Source organism: Syngnathus typhle, linkage group LG3 (assembly GCF_033458585.1).
Source record: "Syngnathus typhle isolate RoL2023-S1 ecotype Sweden linkage group LG3, RoL_Styp_1.0, whole genome shotgun sequence".
NCBI lineage: Eukaryota > Metazoa > Chordata > Actinopteri > Syngnathiformes > Syngnathidae > Syngnathus > Syngnathus typhle.
The window spans coordinates 12,238,442-12,263,438 of record NC_083740.1 but is presented as its reverse complement, the minus strand read 5'-3'; the positions used below and the strand labels follow the sequence as shown (position 1 = coordinate 12,263,438).

At 38.6% G+C, this 24,997-nt stretch overlaps 2 protein-coding genes across 3 annotated transcripts in view; both read right to left on the bottom strand.

Moving 5' to 3' along the window:
* dnah6 (dynein, axonemal, heavy chain 6) overlaps positions 1–12,721 on the bottom strand; it is a 39,365-nt gene extending 26,644 nt beyond the window's left edge. The window contains exons 1-31 of the mRNA XM_061273836.1: positions 12,670–12,721; positions 12,204–12,268; positions 11,644–11,823; positions 10,689–11,045; positions 9,684–9,762; positions 9,523–9,595; positions 9,253–9,439; positions 9,075–9,176; positions 8,881–8,988; positions 8,481–8,561; positions 8,290–8,410; positions 8,007–8,158; positions 7,731–7,883; positions 7,389–7,637; positions 7,160–7,288; positions 6,629–6,742; positions 6,397–6,540; positions 6,143–6,295; positions 5,955–6,005; positions 5,667–5,759; positions 5,454–5,573; positions 5,174–5,354; positions 4,969–5,065; positions 4,581–4,806; positions 2,734–2,898; positions 2,310–2,420; positions 2,098–2,223; positions 1,822–1,977; positions 1,446–1,607; positions 319–456; positions 72–239 (exon numbers count right to left, since the gene is read on the bottom strand). Of these exons, the coding sequence (XP_061129820.1) occupies positions 72–239; positions 319–456; positions 1,446–1,607; positions 1,822–1,977; positions 2,098–2,223; positions 2,310–2,420; positions 2,734–2,898; positions 4,581–4,806; positions 4,969–5,065; positions 5,174–5,354; positions 5,454–5,573; positions 5,667–5,759; positions 5,955–6,005; positions 6,143–6,295; positions 6,397–6,540; positions 6,629–6,742; positions 7,160–7,288; positions 7,389–7,637; positions 7,731–7,883; positions 8,007–8,158; positions 8,290–8,410; positions 8,481–8,561; positions 8,881–8,988; positions 9,075–9,176; positions 9,253–9,439; positions 9,523–9,595; positions 9,684–9,762; positions 10,689–11,045; positions 11,644–11,823; positions 12,204–12,268; positions 12,670–12,721 (4,293 nt within the window). The remainder of the gene's footprint in view (positions 1–71; positions 240–318; positions 457–1,445; positions 1,608–1,821; positions 1,978–2,097; positions 2,224–2,309; positions 2,421–2,733; positions 2,899–4,580; positions 4,807–4,968; positions 5,066–5,173; positions 5,355–5,453; positions 5,574–5,666; positions 5,760–5,954; positions 6,006–6,142; positions 6,296–6,396; positions 6,541–6,628; positions 6,743–7,159; positions 7,289–7,388; positions 7,638–7,730; positions 7,884–8,006; positions 8,159–8,289; positions 8,411–8,480; positions 8,562–8,880; positions 8,989–9,074; positions 9,177–9,252; positions 9,440–9,522; positions 9,596–9,683; positions 9,763–10,688; positions 11,046–11,643; positions 11,824–12,203; positions 12,269–12,669) is intronic.
* Positions 12,722–13,851: 1,130 nt separating this feature from the next.
* On the bottom strand, positions 13,852–24,964 carry sclt1 (sodium channel and clathrin linker 1). 2 transcript variants are annotated; one of them, XM_061274857.1, is made up of 23 exons: positions 24,876–24,964; positions 24,348–24,514; positions 24,092–24,209; positions 23,861–23,928; positions 23,618–23,670; positions 23,415–23,487; positions 22,077–22,132; positions 21,545–21,680; positions 20,966–21,088; positions 20,822–20,887; positions 20,439–20,509; positions 20,199–20,289; positions 19,810–19,901; positions 19,378–19,555; positions 18,789–18,887; positions 17,572–17,643; positions 17,391–17,465; positions 17,123–17,265; positions 16,784–16,976; positions 16,008–16,204; positions 15,540–15,618; positions 14,901–14,996; positions 13,852–14,142 (listed from the first exon to the last, which is right to left on the bottom strand). In XM_061274857.1, the coding sequence occupies exons 3-23, from the start codon at positions 24,123–24,125 to the stop codon at positions 14,083–14,085; spliced, it is 2,055 nt and encodes a 684-aa protein (XP_061130841.1). In that variant the 5' UTR covers positions 24,126–24,209; positions 24,348–24,514; positions 24,876–24,964; the 3' UTR covers positions 13,852–14,082. The 2 variants fall into 2 exon arrangements, with proteins under 2 accessions (XP_061130841.1, XP_061130842.1); XM_061274858.1 differs by having other exon boundaries at positions 24,092–24,159; positions 24,348–24,951.
* Positions 24,965–24,997: the final 33 nt, after the last annotated feature.

The following is a 24,997-nucleotide window of genomic DNA, read 5'->3' as shown; positions in this document are numbered from 1 at the left end:
TTGTATTCTACTGTAAAGTTGTCCATCAGTGGCTCAATGTTAATATCTGGCACAAACAGAAAAAATGTTACCTCCGCAATGAGTGCATAGTTCGGCACCATCATAGCTACTGGCCTAAAGAGAGATTTAAGATTATCAGGTAGCTCTGATCTTCCAGCATAGCCTGGGTTCATGGTAATAAATGCTGCACAGGTCATCACCAGCTTGATCTCTCGTCCCTCAAATCGAAACTTTGTCATCTGAAAAGTAATGTAGTAAAGATTTTTAAAATGCAGTATTATTGAAATGCTACATAATTTGTGTCATGTTTGTGAATACCTTAGCAGCTTTGGCATTCCGTATAGTTATGAGCTGCTGCGCAATGACTGACAACACCTCAATATCGATTCGATTGAACTCATCAAAACAGCACCAAGCACCAGACTGAGCCAGTCCACTGAAGAAACGCCCCATCATCTGATGGAGATATATAGAGTTGAGTAAGAGACAGAAAAAATATATTATTTAAGAGAATTATCATAAATTATACTTTAATTATTAATTAAATTATACTCTATAAATATATGTATATTATATATGTATAGGCAGCACAGAGGAGCATGCGGTTATCACAGCTGCTGCACAGTCAAAATGTTCTGGGTTTGAATTGCTTTCATCACTTGCTTGAACAGAATTTTTTTTGGTACTTTGCTTTCCTCCTTTTGTTGCTTTTGAAACTCTAAGTTGCCAATAGGTATGAATGGCTGTTGATGTGTTCTGATTGGCTGCCGGCCTTTCTTGTCGTCTTGAAAAGTGATGATGTTGTCCTGATAACTAGACGATTAATAAATTGTGGGGGAAAAAAAATACACTACAATAGTATTTTATTTCTCTGTGATGAAATGGAGAGGCGTGAGACTTGATTGCTTTGACAACAGCGCCATCTAACAGCCTCACACAGTAAATGCATAAAGGGTGAGAGAGCAAGCATGAATAAAGAGAACTTGTTTATTTAGCCACTTGCAAAGGCACTCCAAAATCTTGTAAGTGCAAATATCCAGTGTGCAGCTCTCTTTAGATCACCACTAAATTATAATTATGTTTAATCTTCCTGTGACTGGTACTTTTCAGACAAATGCCTCTTGGCATTTATAACTTCACAAGTTAGTTAAAACTAAACTAAGAAAATCACTCAAATTGCTGTCAAGTGTATTGACCATTATTTGTCATTTGTTTAAATGTAGAGATTCTCCTAATTGAGCTCCATTTTTCATCAATAATTATTCTTATAAAAATGTTTACTTTTGTACGCAGAAGTGAATGTGCATTCTTTTCACATTAAGTATAAAATTAAATTTCCTTCTACTTTAAAATAAACTACATTTCAGAGGAAATGGTGGCCTTATATTCACTTAAAAAATACTTTAGAAAGCTATCCAGATACAGTTACTGCAGTCACATCGCACCTTGTAGTCGAGTCCATCAGAACAGTTGAAGACCACACACTGAATTGCCAAGGCTTTGGCCAAGTCCTTCGTAGTCTCTGTTTTCCCTGTTCCTGCAGGTCCAGCTGGAGCACCTCCTAAGTCCAACTGGAGGGCTCCCATTAGACATAAGTAGCAACGATCCTGCAGTGGCATGTTAGTTAATTTCGATAAGTTAAGTGTAAAACTTAAAAGTCAAATGTATGTTATTTCTTACATGATTTAACACTTTAACTAGAAGGTGTTGTGTTGGACTGTGTGTGCTCAACAGTCCAACAAATGTATTCACCCTTCACCCTAACCCTATTCCTGTGTGACTTCTGTTTTATGCATATGAGCATTATGTTGCCCATGTTACCGTAAGTGGAGTGATGACCAGTCTTGGACAAGCTCCGAGGTATTCATAGCCATAAATGTAAGTAGACAGGGCCATGCAGGCTATACAGTTGTCCATGTCAAGATCCCAGTAGTAACGTAATTGTCTCTGCCATTCAAAGTTATTCCCCGAGTCCACCTAAGAAAGAATTGTTCAAGTGCATGACCTCATAAATTACATGCTACAAAAAGCTACAGGCAATAAATGAAACGTGTACTTGTGTGTGTATGTGTGTGTCTGTATGGCACAGTACACCACCTTCTGTCCGACTAAATCTGTCACAATATCACGGGCATGCACATCAACGGTGATGAGGGCGGTGATGATATTGCGATGTAAAGTAGGTAGTTTCCCTCTGACCAAAGCGGCAAGTGCATTTAACCTCTGAAAAGTACACGAGCAGTCAACGCTGGACAAGTACATTTTGTAGATTATTTTTAAAAATAATAATCAGAATAAAATTAGTTTACATCAAAGTTGGTGAATTCAAATTGCTGCAAGGCAGCAAAGTGGTCATGATCTCCTTCCAAACAAGCTTCCATATCCCTGCACCACATCATCTGAGAAATAGTCAACACCACCTGATGAAGCGGAATAAAAGAAACTGCTGTAAGAAATGAGTGGCAGTAAAAAATGAAACGGACAGGATGGAGGATAAGATTGAGAAAGATGTGTGCATTGTCTTTGCCAAGGACATAAATGGATACAATGGAGAAATATTGGGCTCTGCAAATCATGCTGCACCCAAGGCAATACTGTAAATAATACAGCAGAGGACGAGAGGATAGAGCAAAGTGAAAAAGCACGGGAAACAACTTTCATTTTTCAGCCGGAAGACTAAAATGTTACATTTGGAGGATGTATCAATAAGTTTTCTTGCATAAGTGTGTATACCTGGGAAGGATACCCAGACACCACCCATTCTTCCCTTGTTGTTATTTGGTAGTCGGCTATAGAAGCCTTGCTGAGCTGCCGCAGTGAGTTGAACATGGCCTCTTCCACCTTGCAAAGCCAATCTTCCACATTGCCTCTTGCTTTCAGACCTTTTGTTAAAGCCACCTACACTTGCACACCAAAGGACAATATCAACAGTTATAACGGTGATATATCAGGCTGCTCCATTTTATACAGCACCGGAAGAAGATACAGTACTCGCCCCCTAAACCGAATAACTAGTTGGGCCAGCATGAATGGCCCCAGACCATCATACTATCACTACCTTGATATGATGCTGCTGCTTTTCTGAAATACCATGTTACATTTATGCCAGACACATCTCCCTTCTGTCAATTTTTTTTGTCCCCCTCATTCAGCCAGTTTTAAACCTGCCCATTTAAGCCTCTATGCCCAAAACAGACTGAAAAAGTTCAAGGTTTGATTGTAACTACCGTTTTTTTCCGTGTATAGTGCGCCCCCATGTATAGTACGCACCCCTAAAAATGGCATGCTGATGCTGGAAAAAAGCTTGTACCCATGTATAATACGCACCGAATTTTTATGATTTTTTTTAAAAAAAACTTTTAATTTCTTTTTTTTTTTTTTTTTTTTTTTTAAGTCCCAATGATCGTCACACACGCAGGGAGGCAATGGGTCCCATTTTTATAGTCTTTGGTATAGTCTTAACTAGGCTGGATGTAATTTTTTTTGTTGGCGTTGATTTCTCCGACTGCCCGTAAACGCACCACCGCGCTCCGTGCGCATGGAGCGTGTTTGAAGTGAACAGCAGAGAAGAAAGGAACAAGGCAAAGTGTTGTGAAATAAAATATTACCTGTAATACGGATTTAGGTAGAGAACTGAACTCTCGCTCTTTATATAGCTGACGTGTCTTGCTCATCCGTTCTGCGCATCTGTAATGGCGGCCTCCGTATGATATCCGGTTTGCGTGTGTGCGAGAGCGAGAGAGAGCGAGAGAGAGAGCGTGCGAGAGAACGCTCAACCGTAGCGCGACGCCGACCGCCCAACTGCACCGGGCTGGCCGATTATTGTGACAGAGCCGTCGCTGAAATTTAGAAGATATTTTTAAAGTCCTGATGTACTTTCTAAAATTTAAGTGGACCTCAGTGCGCACTGCGCAGGGAGCTTAATTTGGTGCAGCGCGCCGGGCGCTCACCGTGGCATTGCTTAAAGAGCGCCTTTGTGTTTTAGGATGAACAGCAGAGACCAAAGGAACAAGGCAAAGTGTTGTGAAATAAAATATTACCTGTAATACGCATTTTGTTATTTGCTGATTGAAACTGCTAATTAAACTGTGAATTGAAACTAATAGGAAGAAAACAACTCTCGCTCTTTATATAGCTGACGTGTCTTGCGCATCCGTTCTGTGCATTTTATATCACAACACTTTGCCTTTCTTCTCTGCTGTTCACTTCAAACACGCTCCATGCGACCGCAATGCTCTCGTATCAGACGCTTGCTCGATCACCTGCTCGTTTGCTGTCCCGTGCGCGCACGAAGCACAGTGGTGCGTTTACGGGCAGTCGGAGAAATCAACGCCAACAAAAAAAATTACATCCAGCCTAGTTAAGACCATACCAAAGACTATAAAAATGGGACCCATTGCCTCCCTGCGTGTGTGACGATCATTGGGACTTAAAAAAAAAAAAAAAAAAAAAAATTAAAAAAAAAAAATGTTTTTTTTTTTTTTTTTTTTGTACCCATGTATAATGCGCACCCCGGGTTTTAGGACAATAAATTAGTAAAATTTTGCGCACTATACACGGAAAAAAACGGTACAGCTGACCTTCTCTCCTTCCGGGGAAACCATGTTCAAGATGTCCTTTGTATAGACCTTCTCCTGTTCTCCAGACTCCAGTGTTGCTTGACCCGTATTCGATTGTTCAGTATCCAAGGCAAACTCAAGGTGTGTAATTGCATCAAAACATTTTCTCAAGTGAGGTTGCACTGCCTGGGGGTTTCTTGTCTGAGCCAAAATTTTAAGCAATTCATCATTGGATAAGAAGTAGAATCTGCAAAGAGAGGAAAGATTGCAAAGTAAGCAACATTCATATCAGTCATGCTGGTAAATAATACATTTAAATCACATGACATTAAGCATAAATATGTAACATACTTGAATCATGAACTCAAATGTGTGTATTTCCCAATTTTCTAACCAAAAATGAGCCTACCTTGGGAATATAACTCTCTTGGACTCCAAGTAGTCTTCAAGACACTTTTGTATCTTGTCCAATAGAACATTATTTTCTTGAAACGTTTCCAAAAGATCTGTGTGGGATAATACAAAATCTCAAGTGTGTACATCAATGTGAAAATGTGGATTTTTTTGCTGTAAATTGGTACCTTTTTTGTTAAAGTTAACCTATGGGTACCTACCAGGCTGTGTGGCCGCTTTGAGTGCATTGGGCATCTTTTTGACTTTAGCCATGATGGCCTTCCATGACTTGTCCACTTTGAGAAACATTTTGGATTCAGCAGGAAGCTGCCTCTTGATGTCCGGTGCCAAGAAAATACTTTCCAAATACAGCCAGTTTCGTTGGCACGTAAGCCACTCATCCTGTGTAGGAAGAGGAGGTAAATAAATGTATGTGCTCTTATTTCACACAGATGGCAGACAAAAAAATGCTTTTTCATCTCTTTTTTTCAAAGCCTTCACCAGAGTTTGGTTGAAGCGGAGCAGCCTCATCAAGAGTTTGTCCACCCTGGCTTTGATGGGAGCAACGTAACGAGAAGTTGCTGCTGTGCCCACATTAATAATGCTGTCATCCAAGAGTACCTCAACAAGGACAAAAAAAAAAAAAAGAATGAATAAAATTGAACTTTACCACATTTTATAGAACTGATTGGGGAACGTGCACTTCATGTTTACTTGGATCTCATCTGTGCCCCCCAAGATGAAGACTTCTTTGGAATCACCATGCTGCACAAGACTGAAAGTAGTGGTCCACCACACATCCTCCACCTAGAGTATGATCAAAATGGGCCTCATTTTTCAATGACTGATTTATCAAAATAATAATGGCTAAAAACGTTCACTAATAAACACATCTCCTCATCTACACAAATAAATTGAATCATAGATTGATTTACTCCAAAAGAATAAGGCAACAAACATCTTAGAAGAAAAATACACTCATGGGGTCCTATTTTTACCAACCTTGTTAATAATTGTCTCTACTGATGCCTCGCCCGAAGCCTGTGCTGATGCCTAAAATTCAAAACATTTGTTTCTTCAGGCTGCATCAGTTAGGTTAAACATTGAAATACCAATAGTAAAACACCGTATACAGTTTTTATACAGTATGGCCTGGATAGTTCAGAAATAAAGAAGAAGTTAGGGGAGACCTCCATTATTTCTGTGCCATAGGAGAACACATTGAGTTCCTCCACAACAGCCACAGTAAGCTCCACACTCAATGAACTCCCCACAACAGTTTCCAGGGACCTCCAATGTTCTGCTTTCATACATGGGTTACGCAAATCTGTGATCACGGGCACCTGAACACATCACAGTTGTCAGACGTATAATCAACTCACCATTCATGAACAGGAAGTACTTCAGTTGTAATGGTATAGTTTTATTACAGTTAGTTACCCACCCTCTGTTTCATAAGTTCAACCTTCTCCTTAAGAAGTGGCACTACGTTATTACGCGGCAAGCCTTTTTCCATTTGGTTGATATACTTGTTGTATTTGTTGACTTGTGAGTTTAATTGCTCCATGTCCAGGTTCTCAAGTGTGGTCTGAAGATACAAAGACAATTAATGGAAATACAAAGAGTAGCATCTAAAGTATTCTTATAATGCTGCACATATTTTGAGAGTGTCTCACCTGCCGCCATCCTTCTTGTAATAAGTCCCATTCCTTCATAGAGTCCCAAAGAAGCCTCTTCAGCCTAAACTCTCCTTTTAGCTCATCAAGGTCATCAAATTTGGTCACCACCAACTAAATTGAAAAATAATATTCACAGAAAAATGGCTTGGTTGGAATGGTGGTGAGTCAGGATTTAATAACACAGCATCTTGATTTCGTGACAATCAATGAAGTAACAAAGCAAAGTAGCAAAGGCGCATTCTACAGAAGAATGCAGACTGGTTTTCATGAAGCCCAAATACTAAAACATTTACACCAGGGGTCACCAATCTTTCTTAAACCGAGGGCTACTTCCAGGGTACTGATTAAGACAAAGGGTTACCAATTTGACACAATTTGCTCAATTTAGCTTTAACTATTAAAACAAAAGCAACACCAAGACAGAGATGAAGGGAAACCCGAGAGAAAACAACTTCAGGAAAAGTTCAAAAGCCAAATATTTGTCAAGTAGTAAAATAAATTATTAGCTTTACTTAATAAGCACATTACCTTGAATTGTTTCTGGTAAGACGTATATGTTGAAGCCTGGACTTGCAGCTCATCAATGGAAACCTGAAGATCCTCAAGCAGAAGATGCACTTCCGAAACATCAGCAGTGATATCAAGGATTTTTGGATCCTACACATACATCCATGATATAAGATCATCAGAGACCAACCAACTCAAAAATACTTTATCGCCATTATATATTTTAAGACAAACAAATTTGTCAACACACTTGCGACTTTTCCTTGATTTTCTTGACTTTCTGATTCAGATCTCTTATGTCTACTAGAAGAGACTTAGAAAACTTTTCCATCATTTTGATCCTGTCAAACATTGCATCATTGATCATGTTGTGTAATGAGTTCATGTAAGGCTCCATGGAGGCAAAGGCCACATCATCAGCTGTGACGGGAAGTGAGGACATATTGATCAGATTGTACATCTGACACACGGTCTCCTGTTCCTGCTCCAGCACTTTCATCTGGCAACAAAAAATATACAGTGTATGACAAGAGAAATATTTTCTTGTGAAGCTCTTTAAAGTTAGGATTTTGTACACATTAACAAATCTTACCCTTTCTGGTATCTCATCAAGGAAAGTGAGGTAGCTGGCTAACTCGGTTGTATTACTGGGACTGAGTTCGAGTTTGAATTGAGCTTCACCAGCTTCCACCATGACAGCTTTTAGCTTTCGCTTGGCCTGCTTGGTCAGTATCTCATTAATGAACTATAAAAAGAGAGCAGAAAGTTACTACTACTATTGCCCCATTCACTGACAATTAATGAATATTGCACATATCTATGGACACTATGTGTTTATGAGCAAATTATGATTGTGTACTGTTCTGACCTCTAAACAGCGGAGGGGGGAATTGATGAGCTTTTCTTTCATTTCTGTCTTGTCCACAAGAAGGAGGCCTAGATGTCTCTGTGGCTGGAGAGCCACAGCTTCTTTATGCTCATTGTTGTACAAGTCCAGTGAATCTCGAAAAAAGTCCAAACCTGTTCAACAAAGTATAGTTAATAGTAAAAGAAAATTATGGAAAGAAAGTTCAGAGGTCAGGATTAAAACATCAGGGACCATCTTGAATCACTTCTTCTGATATTGTCCATTATACACAGAAAGCCTGTACCGTGTTCTTGCTGTCGTAGAGCGTCCAAATCTAGACTTTCATTTTCCTTGTAAAACAACTGAAACCGCTTAAACATGCTTGCGCATACTTGAGCAGCTTCAAATGTGAACTGCAGCGCTTCCTGAGGGAGGGAGTAAACACATTGTGTCATCTGGAGTGTTACTTTCAAAGGGAACTAATGTGTGACTGACCTTAATTTTTTGACGGATACTTTTAATGTAGCCATCATGTTCAATGACCGATTCCAAACTGGGAGCATCTCGATATTGACTCTTAAAGTAACAGAGACACATTAAAGTACGGAGTGGTGTCTAACATATTTACAAACCACGGATGTCCACCTCCGATCCTAGAGGACTGCTGTCCTGTATGTTTTAGATGCTTCCCTCCTCCGACACCCCTGACGCAAATGATCAACACGTCGGCAAGCTTTGAACAAGCCTGATGAGGATTGTTATCATTTGAATGATGTGGTGTGTTGGAGGGAGGATCAAATACATGCAGCTAAGCATCCTTCGAGAACCGGGTTTGGACACCTCTGATATAAGCAGTGTAACCACAAGAGTGACATAAACACAGTTATTCGTCTACCTTAAAAGACTCGTGATTTAAGAGTAAAATGAAATCGGGGTCTTCTGTTAGTGTTTCAACAGACAAAACAGTCTTCTGAAACCTCTCCATGATCTCTCTAACTGTACTCTGTTGGATAGGAAAAAAAAAATCATTTATTTTGCTCGGCAGTTTATTATCAATTGGTATAAAATGGTGCTGACTCAATCTTTAACCTGAAATTTCTGCTCAGAGGGTCTGTAGGATAGCCCTTGTGTGTCTAGCACGAGTTCACTAATCAACATCGGTTTACTCTGGGGAGCTTCGGACTCTTCCTCCTATTAAGACACATACAACAAACCTTTCACTGGGTGTATGTGGATGACGACTCGTGGTGCAGAGATAATGCCCTACCTTTTGATCCGCCTTTTCCTCAGCAGGTTTGTTATCAGTCTCCAGCTGCTGGCCCCAAGTTTGAATGACATCATGGCTGGGGGTTTGACTCACATGCTCTTTGAATGCAGCCAGCAGCTTCTCCACGGCACTCACAAACAATGTGTGCATGGTGTTGACTACCAAATAGTCAACAAGTCGGATGAAGCTGTGCAGATGAGAGATGAAGGAGGGAGTGATTGATTTCCTGCAAAATGTTTACAAAATGTAAAACAAAACAAGAAAACATACCAGTTGAGGCGGTGACAGAAGAAGCCCTTGTTGATCCCCAATAAAATTTGAATTTCACTCAGCTTGTTGCTATCTGTAACAATTAGATAAATAGATTAAAAAAAAAAAACATCTATAATTTGGGGCACAAAAATCTCAAGACAATAAAAAAATGCACACACGATCTGACAGGAAGTTGGTACAGGAACACAGTGTCACTTCCTTGACCAGGTCTTCAAAGTTCTTCAGGTCAATCAGTGCCTAATTAAAGAAAACAATTATGGGACATGATTATGTGGTAAAACAACAATGACAGGAATAAACGGGAATAAACATGTACCTCATCTACTTGTTTGAATTGAGCTTCATGAAATTCCTGGAGAGTATATGTGTGTGTTTTCTTAATATCACACAAGTTGGTTGTTCTGATTTGATAACACATTTTCCAGACATCTGTCAATGCCGCGCTAAGATCCTGGATAGAAACGGGACAAAGTTTAATTTATATCATGGTCTAAAAAAAACTGCCTGAAGTGATAACAAAAAGTATGTGCTCCTTTTGGAATTTGATGGTTTTCTGAAAGGGAAACTCAACAGTCATTTTGACTGGGTGCCTACTTCTCGGTAGAGTAGTAACAGCCCAAAGTGCCTCCATTTGTAAACTATTTGCTGAATTCTAGACTAGTGAATTTATAAATTCTTTGAAGTAACTGTAATCTTGCTAATTATTTCAATTTAGCAATTCTTGATTGTAATTCCAATGAAAGCACGTTCTAGTTCAGCAGGCCTAACGCTAAACATTTGAAGATTTTTTTTGTGTTTTTATCAGTAGTAGCTGAAATCCACACCTCCAAACTCATTATTTTATTAAGACGCCATGCAGTATGGTAAAACCCGACACCAAATTTTGATACTATATAACTGTAGTGCCTGCAGAAATGGAATGTAAACAATATAAACATATTTCTACCAGCACTATAGTTTTTGTTTTTCTTGACATTTTCAATCAAGACAAATGTTTAAAAAATTGCCATTATTATTTTAGAAGTCTCAATAGCCTTGAATTTGATGAAGACGGGATCACAATTTATGACAAATGTATTCAATATAATATAAACCATGAAATTCCCAAAGAGTTGCATATTTTCTTGCAACTGTATTTTTCCAGAAAGATTTTCTCTACTTACCGGGTTGATCAAGAACAAATTGTCTTTGAGAGCCTCTTGAGCTATGTACATCTTCTTGGCGCAGACTTTTTTATGCCAGATATAGAACGGTTTGAATAATTTGAAGCGAGCAAAAAAGGGGATGAGAACCAGCTTGCGGTGAAGTTGATATTCCTCCTCAAACCGCTCAAGGCTTACAAAGTCAAAGTTCTCTCGACAAGTTGACAATACGCCGTCTTTGCTAACCATCGTGTAGTCATCCTTGCTGTGCTCAAAAATTTGGACTTGCGAGGGGGCTTCCAGGTTTGCGTCTTCCTTAAGGGAAAATGGTCGTTTTGTTGGACAAGAGGTACATGCTTCATTTTTGGGGAGTTGATTCTGTAAGAGTGAAGAAAACAGCCCAAGAATTACAGGTCTTTATTAAAGCTGAAAAATACTTTTTAATACTAATTTTTAGTTTGGTACATCTGTTATTCGGTTGACTAGAACATAAGAACTAATTTTGATTTCTATTCATGGAGCTGTAAAGAAATCATTTGGTTAACTATTTACCACTATTTATTTTCACATTAGCATTTCTTACAACTTACTAAATGGACCTCTGTTGTACCCCTATTTACACTGCATGTGAAACCCACCATTTTTAAAGGGCTCTGATATGGAATTCGCCTGTAGAAGTAGTAGCAGACGTTTAATAGTCAGAATGATGCATCTGTGTAAGGATAATTGCCAATAGTGGTACAAGTTGTGTGAAGTTAATTAAACTTAGCCCTCATTTCTGCCACCCTGTTGTGTTGAAAGCACAAGTCCAATTATTTTCTCACACAATTCATTGTGCGAAACCTCACATACTTGACAAGTCGTGATAGTCAGTGGGAAAAGGCCAAGGTGGGTAAATGCCAAATGTACCACTCTGATGCTTTCTCTCAGACGGTTCATGTTTATCATCTACCTCACACTCATGAGTGCCACTGACCTTGGTGCTAGGTTGCAAAGGAGGTAGTTTTATATGTGATGGCACGCTGCGCCTTGGTGGTGTCTCTTTCTCTTGGGATATAGCCGCTTGAGAATGCCAGCCTGGAAAATACCTCTTTTCCTGAGATTTTAGGTGCTCCTCAATTGGCAATTTCCGTTTAACACGTCTCTTTAACAGAGCCTACATTATGGGGCAAAACAAAATAAGCAAACAATAATGTGTATAAAAACAAAGACAGGCATCCAAATTGAATCAAACCATCAATTCCCGGTGCCACTAGTCCTCTTCTTCAATTAGTCTTCAAAGAGTTTTTTTTTTTTTTTTAGAATTTGACAAGCAAAAGTACCTTGATAGAAACCATGCAAGCACGGGAAGATCATGCAAACAGAAAAGCCTGAGCCCAGATTTGAGCCCAGAACGTCTGAGACAAATGTGCGAATGACTCGGCCACCGTGCCTCTATAAAAGTTACAACCATTGAAAATAACTAATAATAATTAAACGCTCAGCGGAAATGTTTATCTAATTTCAGTCGACTCATAACATCTTGTTTGCTCATACCTGCGTGCCTTTATCACAGAGTGGAGGTAGCATGGTGGGGCTCTGCTGTTGTGGGAGATCGACCTCTGAAAAAATATTTGAAGTGGATATGAGATATGGTGTGTAGTGGCAGAACTTGAAACTCCTGCTAATCAAATGTACTCACTCAAAAAAAAAAAAAATAAATCATAAATTGGCTACCTCAATAATCCACATTCAGTGGATGCAATATGAATATTTAAAAAAATCAGCTGTAAATATTGATGTTAATGTTGTCTTCTATTTACGAATTTCTGGCTATTTTACAGAGGGAAGATGCAAACCCTCAAGCCAGTAACTATATTGTGCAAATTTGCACCATTTCTGTGAGGGTCTATTGTATTTGCAAAAGCCCAATTGTAAATCCAGTTCTTGAATTTCATCTACAGTAAATACACGAGTGCATGCATCCAATACGGAATCGGTGTAGTATGTAGTTGGTTATTACCCATGCAATCCTTCTCACTCTGTCCAGACGAGAAGTTAGATGTTGACGCCATCTTCGTTAAAAAAAAATATCCTAATGTGCAATGGACTGCAGAATAGCGTTAATGTAACTCACATAATTCTTGTTTTTCAACTCATAATTACTCAATCCCGTTGCAAATTTGGTGCATTATCAAAAACTGCCATTCATGGACAGTGTGTGTCATTTTGCATACGTCAGTGATACACATATCACTGCCATCACTCGTGTAATGTTACACGCTTAAATAACACGTAAACAAAAGAAAGTTACGCGGACGATGGCGAGTGGAAGCTTCTGACGACCGTTGCCAAATTTAGCTTTCACAAATTTAGCTTTCACTGCCTAGTTAACGCATATAAATATTCTGGAAGGTGACGCTACAGATGTTGAGTTATGCACGCACTTGAGCAATGTTAACACTTCCTGTAATCGTAGGATTTGTTGTCATGGCAACAAGCGCATTAAATTCACCAATAAAATTTTTTAGCAAAATGAAATGTCAATCGCAAATCATCAAAAGAAAATTTGCAGGGCAAGCAAAGCTATATTGTATTGCGTTAAAAAAAAAAGAAATGACAAAAAGTGCTCTATAACGATTTATTACTTTCACCATCAGGAAATAGCAAACAAGTTGACAATTCACCATTGTAATTTTGAGGCATTACATACGTAATAAGTGTTTAGATTCTTGCCTACCTTTACGTTCTAGAATACGTCAGGTCGTGCCACCACAACACGTTTACAGTCGCCTAGCAACACAGGGATTTCCCAACAAGCATCGCAGACGTAGTAGTACTAGGTTTACAAAGGCGGCTGTAAATATTTGAGCAAGCAAGAGTCTTCAGCCAATTGCGACCTTTTTAAAAGATTTAAAAACACAACTGCAGAAATGACAAAAGTATACTCACTTGAACACTGGTAAAATAAATACCACTTCATATACCCCAGTATAAAAGAAAGCGAAACACAAAAATAAAGGATTGGACGGGGCGAATAGTGAGAATCCATGTTAAATTAACGGACATTGAAATGTTGAAATTATTTTTGATCCTCTACAATGTAGAATCTACATCAAGACACCTGATCGAATTCAGATTAAATAAAATAAAACAAATCCCGCCCAATCTAAAAAGGACTCTGAAAATGAGATTTTCCGCGACATTGTGTATTCCGTTTACTGTTTATTAGAAACATTACTAGGGGAAACAAACTACAAAATATCAATACACAGTTGCACACAAATAAAAATATTGAAATACTGAAAATGTTCCAGTAACAGAGGACTAGTGGATTGCCAACATTCCTGAAGCACCTTTACAACTCAAAATCAAATCAACAATATGTTACAAAATGACAGCTATCACAGTTCCAATAGATCTGTGAAAAATGCCTTCATTCATGCTTTGGCTCACAAAAGTAAGTTTTCCTTTGATTGGATGCCATAACTGAAATCTGTGGAGGAAACAGACAAAATTAGATTACGGTTTGCACAAACCCACAGTTTTAATATTTAAAAATATTCTGACATGCTGTTGGAAACAAAAACAAATCAGGGGAGTGTAAATTTCCCCTAGGATATCCTTGCTCCCACTAGGAAGCATTCTCGCACCCCTAGGGGTGCGAGCACCCCTGGTTAAGAACCACTGCTGTAGCAGATTTGTTACTAGTCACTGGAGTTGGCTTGTTGGGCATAAAAAAAAAATAGTTTAATTTTGCTAGTCACTGGCTTGTTAGGTATAAAATAATTTTACCGAAGGCTAACAGGATTACCGTAATTCCCGGACGAGAGTGCGCTCGGAGGACAAGTTGCAGCAGCCATAAAATACATAATAAAGATCTGAATCTTGTGAATTGAAATAATAATGTGTTAATAATTTCACACATAAGAGTGTAAGTCGCACCGGCCACACTGTGAGAAAAAACTGCAAATTCTAGTCCGGAAAATACGGTAGTATATTTTTATTTTTTATGGAGTAAGGAGTAAGGACTATGGACCCTGCTAAAGAAATTGAATGCTGTCGTTGAATTATCTCCCACCCATTCTCAAAATGAAACCACGGCTTGTTTACATACGCTATTTAGAAGAAGCTAAATTTTTGTTGTTGCCCACCCAAAGATCATATACTAGTAACACATATGTAGGTCCCAGTTCAGTCATACGTAGACAACCACACAATTTAAACGAAATAGCAGTGAGGGTAAGGTGGTACCCGTTGTGAAGCAGTAGTTGCACGTTGCTCAACATCAGTTAGTCGTCTTTGAAGGCGAGTGGACTTCTCTTGAGACTCTGCTAGCTGTCTCTCATACTGCACAAATACAATATGCACATTTTATTAGAGCTTATCACTACAGGGACAACATTTTCAAAAACAGTCAACTGAAATTAGCTTCTCTAATTTTCTTAGGAAAATTTCTAGCGAAGTGTGATTAAAAAAAAAAGTGTTTCTATGAAGGCAATAATGTTTGACTACGCGGCATCAAGAAGCGTAAGGTGTTAAAACCCATGTAGATTTAACATTGTATTTTCTCCCAAAAATAATTAAAAAAGAAAATCTGAAAAATATATCATGTCACAATGGGGTGTTTTGTACACAATTTTGAGGGAGAACTGCATTTAGTCTATTGTGGAATATGTCTGCAACGACAAAATGTAGAAGCAAAAAATTAATACTGGGTGATCTGTATTCTTGCGGTTAGAGAGCACATCATTCGTCAATTCTGAATGGATCAATTTAAAATGCTCTTTCAATCTGAGGTCAGTCAAGTCATGTTACATTGTGTTTAAAGGACAGCCTACAATATATTATATTCCTGACTCCAGAAAAACACAATTCATGTGTTGCACACACCTCTTCAAGAATTTTCAAGTTATTAGCCAGCTGGAGCTCGAGCTCGTGTGACCGCTGCTTTTGTTGATTCAGCTCTGCCCTGAAATACAAAAGAAGCCGTCACCAAACAAATTAAACTATAGCTTTACTGGATCTATGGATTCAAGTGATAGATATTAGAGTTATTTTGTGAATGACAACAACTTCAACACGTTTTTTTACTTTTAATTGGGGCTGCACGACACTGGGAAAAACATGCGATACTGTGTGTTGAATATTGCATCTGACCAGTCAAAATGAGGTCATACAATACCATAAATATTACTTTATTGCATATTGCATGTGCAGCCCTACTATTACCTAATACCATAATGCATATTAGTAGTCAGGTGTCAGCTCTCAAGTTTTTAAACAAAGAAACTCGCAGTGCAAAGCTGTACTAAGATCCCTCAAATATTGATTAGTAATCATCGGTTAATCGGTTCTTACTTGAGATTTTTCATTTTTATTTCAAAGGCTTGGGCCATGTTCTTCCCCTCGTCTTTCAAGCGCTGAATACTTTTGTTTTGTGCAGTTAGAAGACGCATTAGATCAGCACTTGAGTTGCGACTGCTCTTCTCCAAGTCACTCATCTGTGCACTAAGAGACTTTTCTTTTAGGCTGTACTCTTGCTCCATCTGTGACACCTGGAAAAGGACAGCACAGTGCAGTAAATAGGTTAGGTCCTAAATGTCGTGACTCACGTGCATACGTCTTGTAGCTCAGTGGTGCCCAACCTTTCGCAATGACCCAGTTCAGTGTCACGATTGCAAACCCACACACCTTTTCCAGCATGCACAGCATTTTTTTCTTGGTGTCATACAATCACTAGACATCACATCGTTCTCTGTGCTCCTTTTTTATACGAGTGTATACACACACACATACACGCGTGCGCGCGTGCAGACACCTCCAACAGTAACCAATTTGATCATGGACTGTGTACAACTGCGGACCACTAATAACCTCATGTAATGCAGGTCACATGGGTTAAGGTGCCCAGTTTTTTTCCTTTTTTTAAAAATACTTTGTTCTTGACATGAGATTGTTAGGATTCTTAGGCTAGTGTAGTGAACAGTGACATAACAAAGAGAATAATAATTACGCACACAGACATTCTTATTTTTCTCCCGTACACCTTTCAATGTTGACTTGGGAACAATCCGGGGCCTACCAGATGATCAATCCATCAATTGGTTGGAGACTTCTGTTAACTTTTTCTTTACCTGTTGTTTGGCCTTCTTCTGGACAAGCATGGAGGCCTTACGCAGTTCATCCATCTCTCTGCGTATTTGAAAGTTCTCCTGCTGCAGCTGGAGTCGCTCGTCACTGATTTTGACACAGTCCTCTCTTGCTGCAGCCAAAGAGCCCTTTAGTCGCTGAACTTCTTCCTGACTACGGGACAATTCTTCGTTGTAGCTACAGATAGAAATGTGGAAGATGACAGGGAATAAATGGACAAAGTGTTGCACAACTAGATGCTCAGAATGACTGGCTAAGTAACTGCCCTGTACATTACAGGAAGTTGGTAATACTAGTAGGTCATGTTCTGGCATTGCACTTACCCCAATTCTATCTTCTTTAGTTTGCTTTGTGTACTTTGTAAAGAAATGCTTATTTCATCTTTCATCCTCTCTGCAGTGAGACATCTCTGGTGAAGGACATCAAATTTCCCAAGCTCTGGTTCTGCCCGACTCTCCTTAACTACCTATATCACGAAAAGACAACAATCTCATGGTTGATGATGTTGATAACGAGGGGGCTCATGAAGACCACAGACGTAAAGAAGATTTAGAGCAGCCGATCTAAATCTAATCATCAGTGCAACAATACCTTTGCAAGTTCTTCCTCTAAAGCTTTTTTCTCTCGCTTTGACCTCTCATTCTGAGATTCTTTTTCTGCACACTCCTGTGAATGAGTGAGGAGAGTAAGAACATACCCAATCAGGTAGTAAGAGCTGTAGACGATAATAGGCAGATTTGGGAACATATTTCTTTGTGAGGGGGTCTCTTACCAGTTGCAATAATGACAGCTTCTCAGCCATACGACGGAGCTCAACATTGCACTGCTTGCGTATATTATCCACCTGTTTAACACAAATGTGTCATGCAGCTGCATTATAGCAGATAGTATGATTGGAATTTAAGGGCAGACAGTAACTTGTATTTGACATAAATGTATCAGAGTTAGTGACTTAATTCTATTGATTAATTCTATTAAATAAAATTGTATTGTATATAATGCATCACAGTTAGTGACTTAATTCTACTACAAATATTTTAAATTAAAGGCAATTTGAGTGAACTTTACTATTTACAACGTGTAGCTATCCTATTAAATTCAGGGCAGAAACTTCAGATTACAGACAATGAAGCTAGACAGAAAAACTTTGCTACAGTGGCTGAGATTCTACGTAAGGTTAGGGTTAGGTAAAATTAGGCTACCATCTTCCTACTACTATTTGTGGCATTTATAATTACAATAGTATTTTTTTCAGAGTTAGTTCTATAATTTTGACGTCAACCTTGTCTTGGAACACTGTCCTAACTGTTATCATTAGATCAGAAAATAAATCATAATCTTTTGGTGGGATCTTGGTGTCAGTGAAATGGACAAAATTAATGTAAATACCTCCAAGATATATTAGTGCAGGAAATTGCAACGAAAGACTGGCTTTATGCTTTTTGAAGCAGGGTGGATTGTTTTTTTAAGGCCAGTTTCATTAAAAATAAATCAGAGAGATTATTTCACGTATGAGTGTATCCGTGTTTTTGCTGTAACAATAGCACAGAGATCATTTCCATTTATGAGATTTCAGGAGTAAGAGTCTAATTGTTTGTTGGATAATCTTTTAATCCTGTCTCAAACTCTCCATTAGGTTTTTCAATTACCTTGTGAATAAAACATAAAAAGTATCCAGTCTTCAAGGTTTCAGTCCTCAAAGTCAGTGATTTGAATTGAGAGCTCACTTTCCAGTCACACAGCATTTTAGCAGGATTAACCAGTTAAACAGATGCAGAGAAAGCTTTGTTTTGATGTGTTTTGGCATATATATATATATATATAGGAAAAAAGAATGATGATTAATCGGATTGAGTACAGCAGAGAAAAACATGTTTGCTTGATCAGGGATTTAAATATGGGTTGGATTAAAAAAAAAAGTGCAACGTGTACATGATACATATAAACGTCAGCAGAAATAGGTTTGCTTCAATAACCATATAGAAACACCTCTTTTCCGGTGCGCACTGCAGCATTCTCAATCAGCTGGGGAATGACCGTCTTTGTCTTCTCAAGTTCCTCCATCATCTGTTGCTCTCTTAACAGAGCCTGAGGAAAACAAGTAAATTGCATTGATTGAAAGACTGTTAAACATTTCCCTCATACCGTATATACTACTTTCACCAAAATATATGCATGCAAATTTGAAATGGTAGGTAGACGTCGTTATGGTTTGTACTAAGTACAGTTACAATCATGAAATGACATTGTACTTATCACAAACACACAGAATGCTTTTACAAAAAAATAACAACAATGGCATAGTAATTGATTAGTATTGAAATGCAGAGAAGAGAACTCCTTTGTTCCTGAACAACCTCTGAATTAACAGAGATGAATGAATCCACTGGACTGCAAGGAATTTCCTGGTAAGATGCAATAATATTAGTTTAATGCGCTAATGTCAGTTAATATGCATCCTTGCAATATTGACTGACTACAAAACCTTTTAGTGAACTTTAACTGTTAACACAAATACAAGCATTAAGAACAATCATGCATTAAGAACATTATTGGTGAATAAATGAGTATGTGTTACCTCATTCTTCTGCAGTACTGCCTCCTCAGCCATCTGCAGACTCTCTCGAACTTTGTCCAGAGCATCATACTTCTCCTGTTCTAAGGTAGCGCATCGGGCCTTAAGGTTCCCTGACATTTGCTCCCACATAGTTTGTTCTCCTCGAACATCATCTGCCTCCTGCGATGTTGTTTTGAGCCTTGTAAATGAAAATATGAAGCTGATAGTGAACTGCACAAGTGACCTATACAATTAATAATAAATATATATATATATATATATATATATATATATATATATATATATATATATATATATATATATATATATATATATATAGAAAGAGAGAGCGAGAGAACGAGAGAGCGAGAGAGAGTAAATATATTGGAGTATTATCTACTGAGTCTATGGAATGAGCCAGGTCAAGTGACGCTGTAGTTGATCGGCACTCACCTTGTCTCCTTCTGACTGATGGTTAACTGAAGCTGTTGAATTTGTCTCTCTGCCGCTTCCTCTCGGCTGCGAGCCTCTGCACGCTCTTCCTCCTTAATGAATGCAATACGTGCATGTCTTTAATACGGTACAGTAACAGTATGCACACGCACACACGTCTACAGCACAGGTGAGGGTGAGAAGTAATATCAGCCAGAAATTTGTATACTGTACTGAGGTATACTGTATTACAGTATGGAGCGTAAAAATATATGGCAAAATGTCAAAATCATTGAATGCGGGTAAACCGTCTTAACGATACTACAAAAGTTTCAATAGCAATAAAGTATTTGTTTCAGCAATTTGACTCAAAAGCAATATGTCATATTCTAAAACATGGATTTATTCACCTGTCTCTTTAGCAGGTGCTGAACTAACTGGAGTTGCTTGTTCATTTCTTCCACTTTGGTTGTGGCCGTCCCCAAATCACTTTTGGTTATTCTAGAACACAAGACCCAGAGAACATTTCAGTCAATAGTTACTTTTGTTAATCATTCCCCCCATTATCATACTACAATGTAGCAATTGGTGTGGCTGAGTTCTGCACCTAGCAACGTAACACAACTTCATTGTAAATCAACAATTATTACCTGAGCTGGCTGCGTAGCCCCTCCATCTCTGTACTCTGTTCTGTCACTGTTTTTAGTAGCTGCTGATTGATCTGTATGTGACAAGATACACAAGTTTGTCCTTTGAATAGCATTTCTTTATTGTACGCTTTGACTCAAACCAAACTGTAAAAACTTTAAAAGTCACTTAACAACAATGTTACTGCTCCCACGAGACAGTAAAAGTTAGACCACTAGCTTTGCCCTCTCATTAAATATACATCAGATAAGTGTCGCGTTCCTCTCACATCTTGCGACTCCAGTCAAGTCACAAACACACTACCGTATACTGTTTGTGTGCAAATGTATACATGGGAGAGATCTCAAACGTGCAGAAGAATTATCATGTTCTACCCGTTACATACCAATTGTAGTTCTTGATTGGACGCTTGGAGTTGCTGCGTGTGCTGGTGGGTAACTACGATTTGATCCTATGATGAGTAAAACAATTTGTTATTGTCGTAAAGTACCCAACAGGATGGCTATAAATGTCATTGTATGAGGTATACCTTGAGTTGCTGTTCTTTAGCATTAGCGCTCTGCTTATCAGTGACACTCTTCTGGTAGAACTCCTGGAGGCGATCAAGCTCAAGTGCTGCTGTCTGCCACAACTCCATGGCCTGCATCCGCTCCTATTCAAATACATAAAACACATTCAAAACTATTACTACCAAGTACTATGCAGAGTACCATTTACTCCTGGATGTTTTCATTTGATCAAAATCCTAAATTTGACATCATTGTTTAAAAAGTTAAAGCTGAATTTAACAGGAATGTGTCAAATATGGTATGTTGTAATTTGTTCAATTGCTACAGGTAGGTCAGAGTATAAAATGCACCGACAGGTCAAAACTTATACGTTTTTGGATGAGGAATCTAAAAGCAGGCGGTTGGACATTTTCTTGATGTGACTGCTACCACACATAACATATAGAACATATATACACATATAAAACATTAACAGAAACCTGAAATGCTTCCTTCAGATGTAACCACATTATTTGGCTTCCTTTGTTTAAAAACAGGCAAAACATTGGAGCTACTTAAAACAGGTAATATATAAAAAGTACACGTGAAAGTTTTGGGACCTGTTCCGAAAGCTTGATTTGTTCTTGGAGGTTTTCAACCACTCCTTCTTTCTCCACTGTGCTCATCTCCACTCCAGAAATATTTGAGGGTGACTGAAGCTGCTTCTCAACTGATTCCCTGAGTTCTGCATGCAGCCTGAAATAAAATCCAAATGTTTACTAACCACTTCTCTTGATTATAATAAAATATAATACAATATTAGTATTGTCACGTAAACATTGTTAAACAACAATTGAAATGCTACAATGTAATGGAGAATACCTATATTATCTTAATTTTGATCTTTGTGGCAATGGCTGGGAATACTTATGTACATGTTCTTTTTTTTAATTATTATTTTAATACATTCACTATCTTTTTTCATATTGTCATTATGGAGTGTTGTGTGTTGAGTTATAAGGGGAAAATCAATTTATTCCATTTTGGAATAAGGCTGTAACCTAAAATGTGGGGGGCGGGGTGGGGAACAACCCGAAGCTCTGTGAATCATTTTTGGGTGCACTCTGTCAGACACCAACAAATCCCAGATACCTTTCATTTTCCTGGACAACAGTCTCCAACCTTTCTTTGACATCTGTCATTGACACCTGCAAACATGAAGCCAAAGTATGTAAATGGATACAATCAAAAATACTTTAAACAAATGACAAGTGACAAAGAAGACAAAACTCAGATTATATTGCTTTTTACACATGTCTAAGGGCCTAAGTGTCAGGTCTAAATACCATCAGACATTTATTTACACACTGGAAACAAAGAGGAGAAGACAACCAGTATTTTTTTTGCTCGCGAGGAGAATTAGGTAGAAGGCCCAGTTCACAGTCTTCCACCAATCCTAACCTGCCCTACCATCGTCTCCTCTTTTTATATTGGGTTGCCCTGGTTACAAGAGGCGTTGCTACACTAAACTGTAGCAACGCTGTTCAGCTAGCTAATAATGTTGTGTGGTGCGAGGCCGCATGGCCTTGGCCGATCCGTGACCCCAGGAATGCAGAGTCTGTTCTTAGATGGTTGGCAGCCTCTTTCCCGGCTGCAATCTCCAAACCTGGATGCCGTGTCCCTGTAAAATAATGCTCTAGACTTTCTTGCTACATTTCACACAATAATAATAATGAGTAAATAATCAGATACCTCTTGTGCATACACTCCAACAAACGTTAAGTAGATGTGAGATAACTTGCATGAAGTCTACTTAAACAAACATTGAGTAAATATGGGATAACTAAAAAACTGTCTTGGACAAAAAGAATCAAAAGAGAAAGAACTTCTCTTGAGCTAACAAAGAACAAAGGTGTTCTGTTCCTAACTAGTGAGGGCCTCTCACAGGTAAGACAAGGACGGGAGTATAAGGACTCCCCAAGGCTGGCTGGCAGATATGTTGGCTTGAGCGAAGATATGTGACCTCCGGTTTCAGGCCGACCAGCGCTTCAGCAAAACTAATTATTCCAACACTGTGTGCCAATATCGGCACACTTAAAAATGTTGAATAAATCCTTTTAAGCATTCAACCATTCTCCTGCATGACACAGAGTTCCAAATGTGTGGAGCTCAGTGATAAAAATGAGAAGGGGATGTGGAAAATGAACCTCATTTTAACTGGACAAAATTTATGTCAAATAACTCGAATCTAAGTGAGAGAGGAGTGAACCCTACTCGCATATGGTGTTTTAAAAAGGTGAAAACTGCAAAGCTGTTGTGGGAGGTTCAGTAAGATACATAAAATTATGACAATTTTCTTGAATCAGCTATAATGTCATTTGAATTTTAACAAATTTAAATTGGCATTTAAAAGGTACATTAAGTTTAAGCTTTTTTAAAAAAATCTTTGAGTGCCTCCTTTTTATAATGACCTAATCTTGGGGGTTTTACCTGATATTTCTGCAGCTTTTGAGACATTTCATCAATGTGCCGATCATACTCGGCTATCAATGGAGCCATTATACTGATAATAAAGAAAATTTGTATTAGTTGAATAGTACGTTCAAACCATCATATGACTTACAAATCTCATTGGTGCTTTGTTGCTAAATTGTGCCTAAAATTTACAATAACACATAGCTGCAGTATCATACCTCCTATCAGAGAGCCAGGGAGCATCTCCAGGGGCCTTCTTTTCCTCGTATCTCTGGAGAGGGAGAGGGGGGTTGCAAAGTCATATCATTCAGTCAGAATTCAAGGATTTGGTTGAACACATTGTATGCATCATGACACATCTCCACATTTCAGTTTTCCCTTAACCTATCCCACTTCATTGTTAACTAAATAATACACAATACTGTACTATAATAATGTATGGTATAGTTTATGTTTGGTACCTGAGATGGTTTGGTGCGTGCATGCTCCTCACGCTGATACTGGCTGAGAGATGAATTTAGCCTGCGGACTACGCACACAAATTGTTGCAGTTTGCACCTCGAAAAATATGCACACATTAATTTCTCAAATAAAATTTGTCAATGGGGAGGTTTCCTTGGTGCGTGGCATCGTGCAGGTAAATAGTAAGCAGTCGAATTGTAATTATATCAGCATGTGACTTGTTTCCCTACCTTGATCACGAAGAAATTCGACCTCCGTTTCCATGTTGATGATGCAGCCAAGGGCGGAGGTTCTTAACCTTGTTGGAGGTATCGAACGCCAGCAGTTTCATTTGCGCATTCACCTAACCTTTAGTGAAAAAATAATATTTTTTTCCAAGTTCAAGACAGACGTTTTTATTGGTGCACAAAATGAGCCGTGCACAAACATCACCTTGCTCAAAGAACAAAAACAACACAATGCATGAACTCGCAACAAATTACATACCTGCAAATCAGTGTGCCTTTGCGAAACCAGTTCAGATATGCGTCGTCACGAATTTACACGATAAATCAAGCGTGTTCGGACCTCCGCATTGGAGGCTCTCCCGAATCCCTGAGACAGACTCACCGAACCCCAAGGGTTCGATCGAACCCAGGTTAAGAACCACTCGCCTAGGCGGAAGCAAATGTAAAAATATCATGCTAGCGCGTCAAACAGACGCAGAAACCAAATCAGCATTGGTTTTGCTCCTGGAAAATTAAGCATGGCTGGCGTTGCACAGTATCAGCATTGAAAGAAAAGGAGAAAACAGCTGTAACAAGCTGATCGAGAGAGAAGACTAAGGTTATCTAATGCTTCTTTTACAGGAGATTAACACAAGAAGCGAGCTAATAAATGTCCGTTAGCACTGAGTCAGGTATTTAAAACAACAATTATCTTCAGTGGTTAAAGATATGAAAATCGATTCAATTTAATAGTTTTACGTTTGACAACTGTCTGTATTATTAAATGATGATAAAACGAAGGCATTACTTGAATAATCGAGTTGCGCCGTCCGTTTTGAAGAAAACAAACAGCAGCCAATGACAGCTAAGCTGTGCGGTGCAAAATAGTTCCGATGTGTACAATTTAGCAAACGGAATAGTTCCGATTTC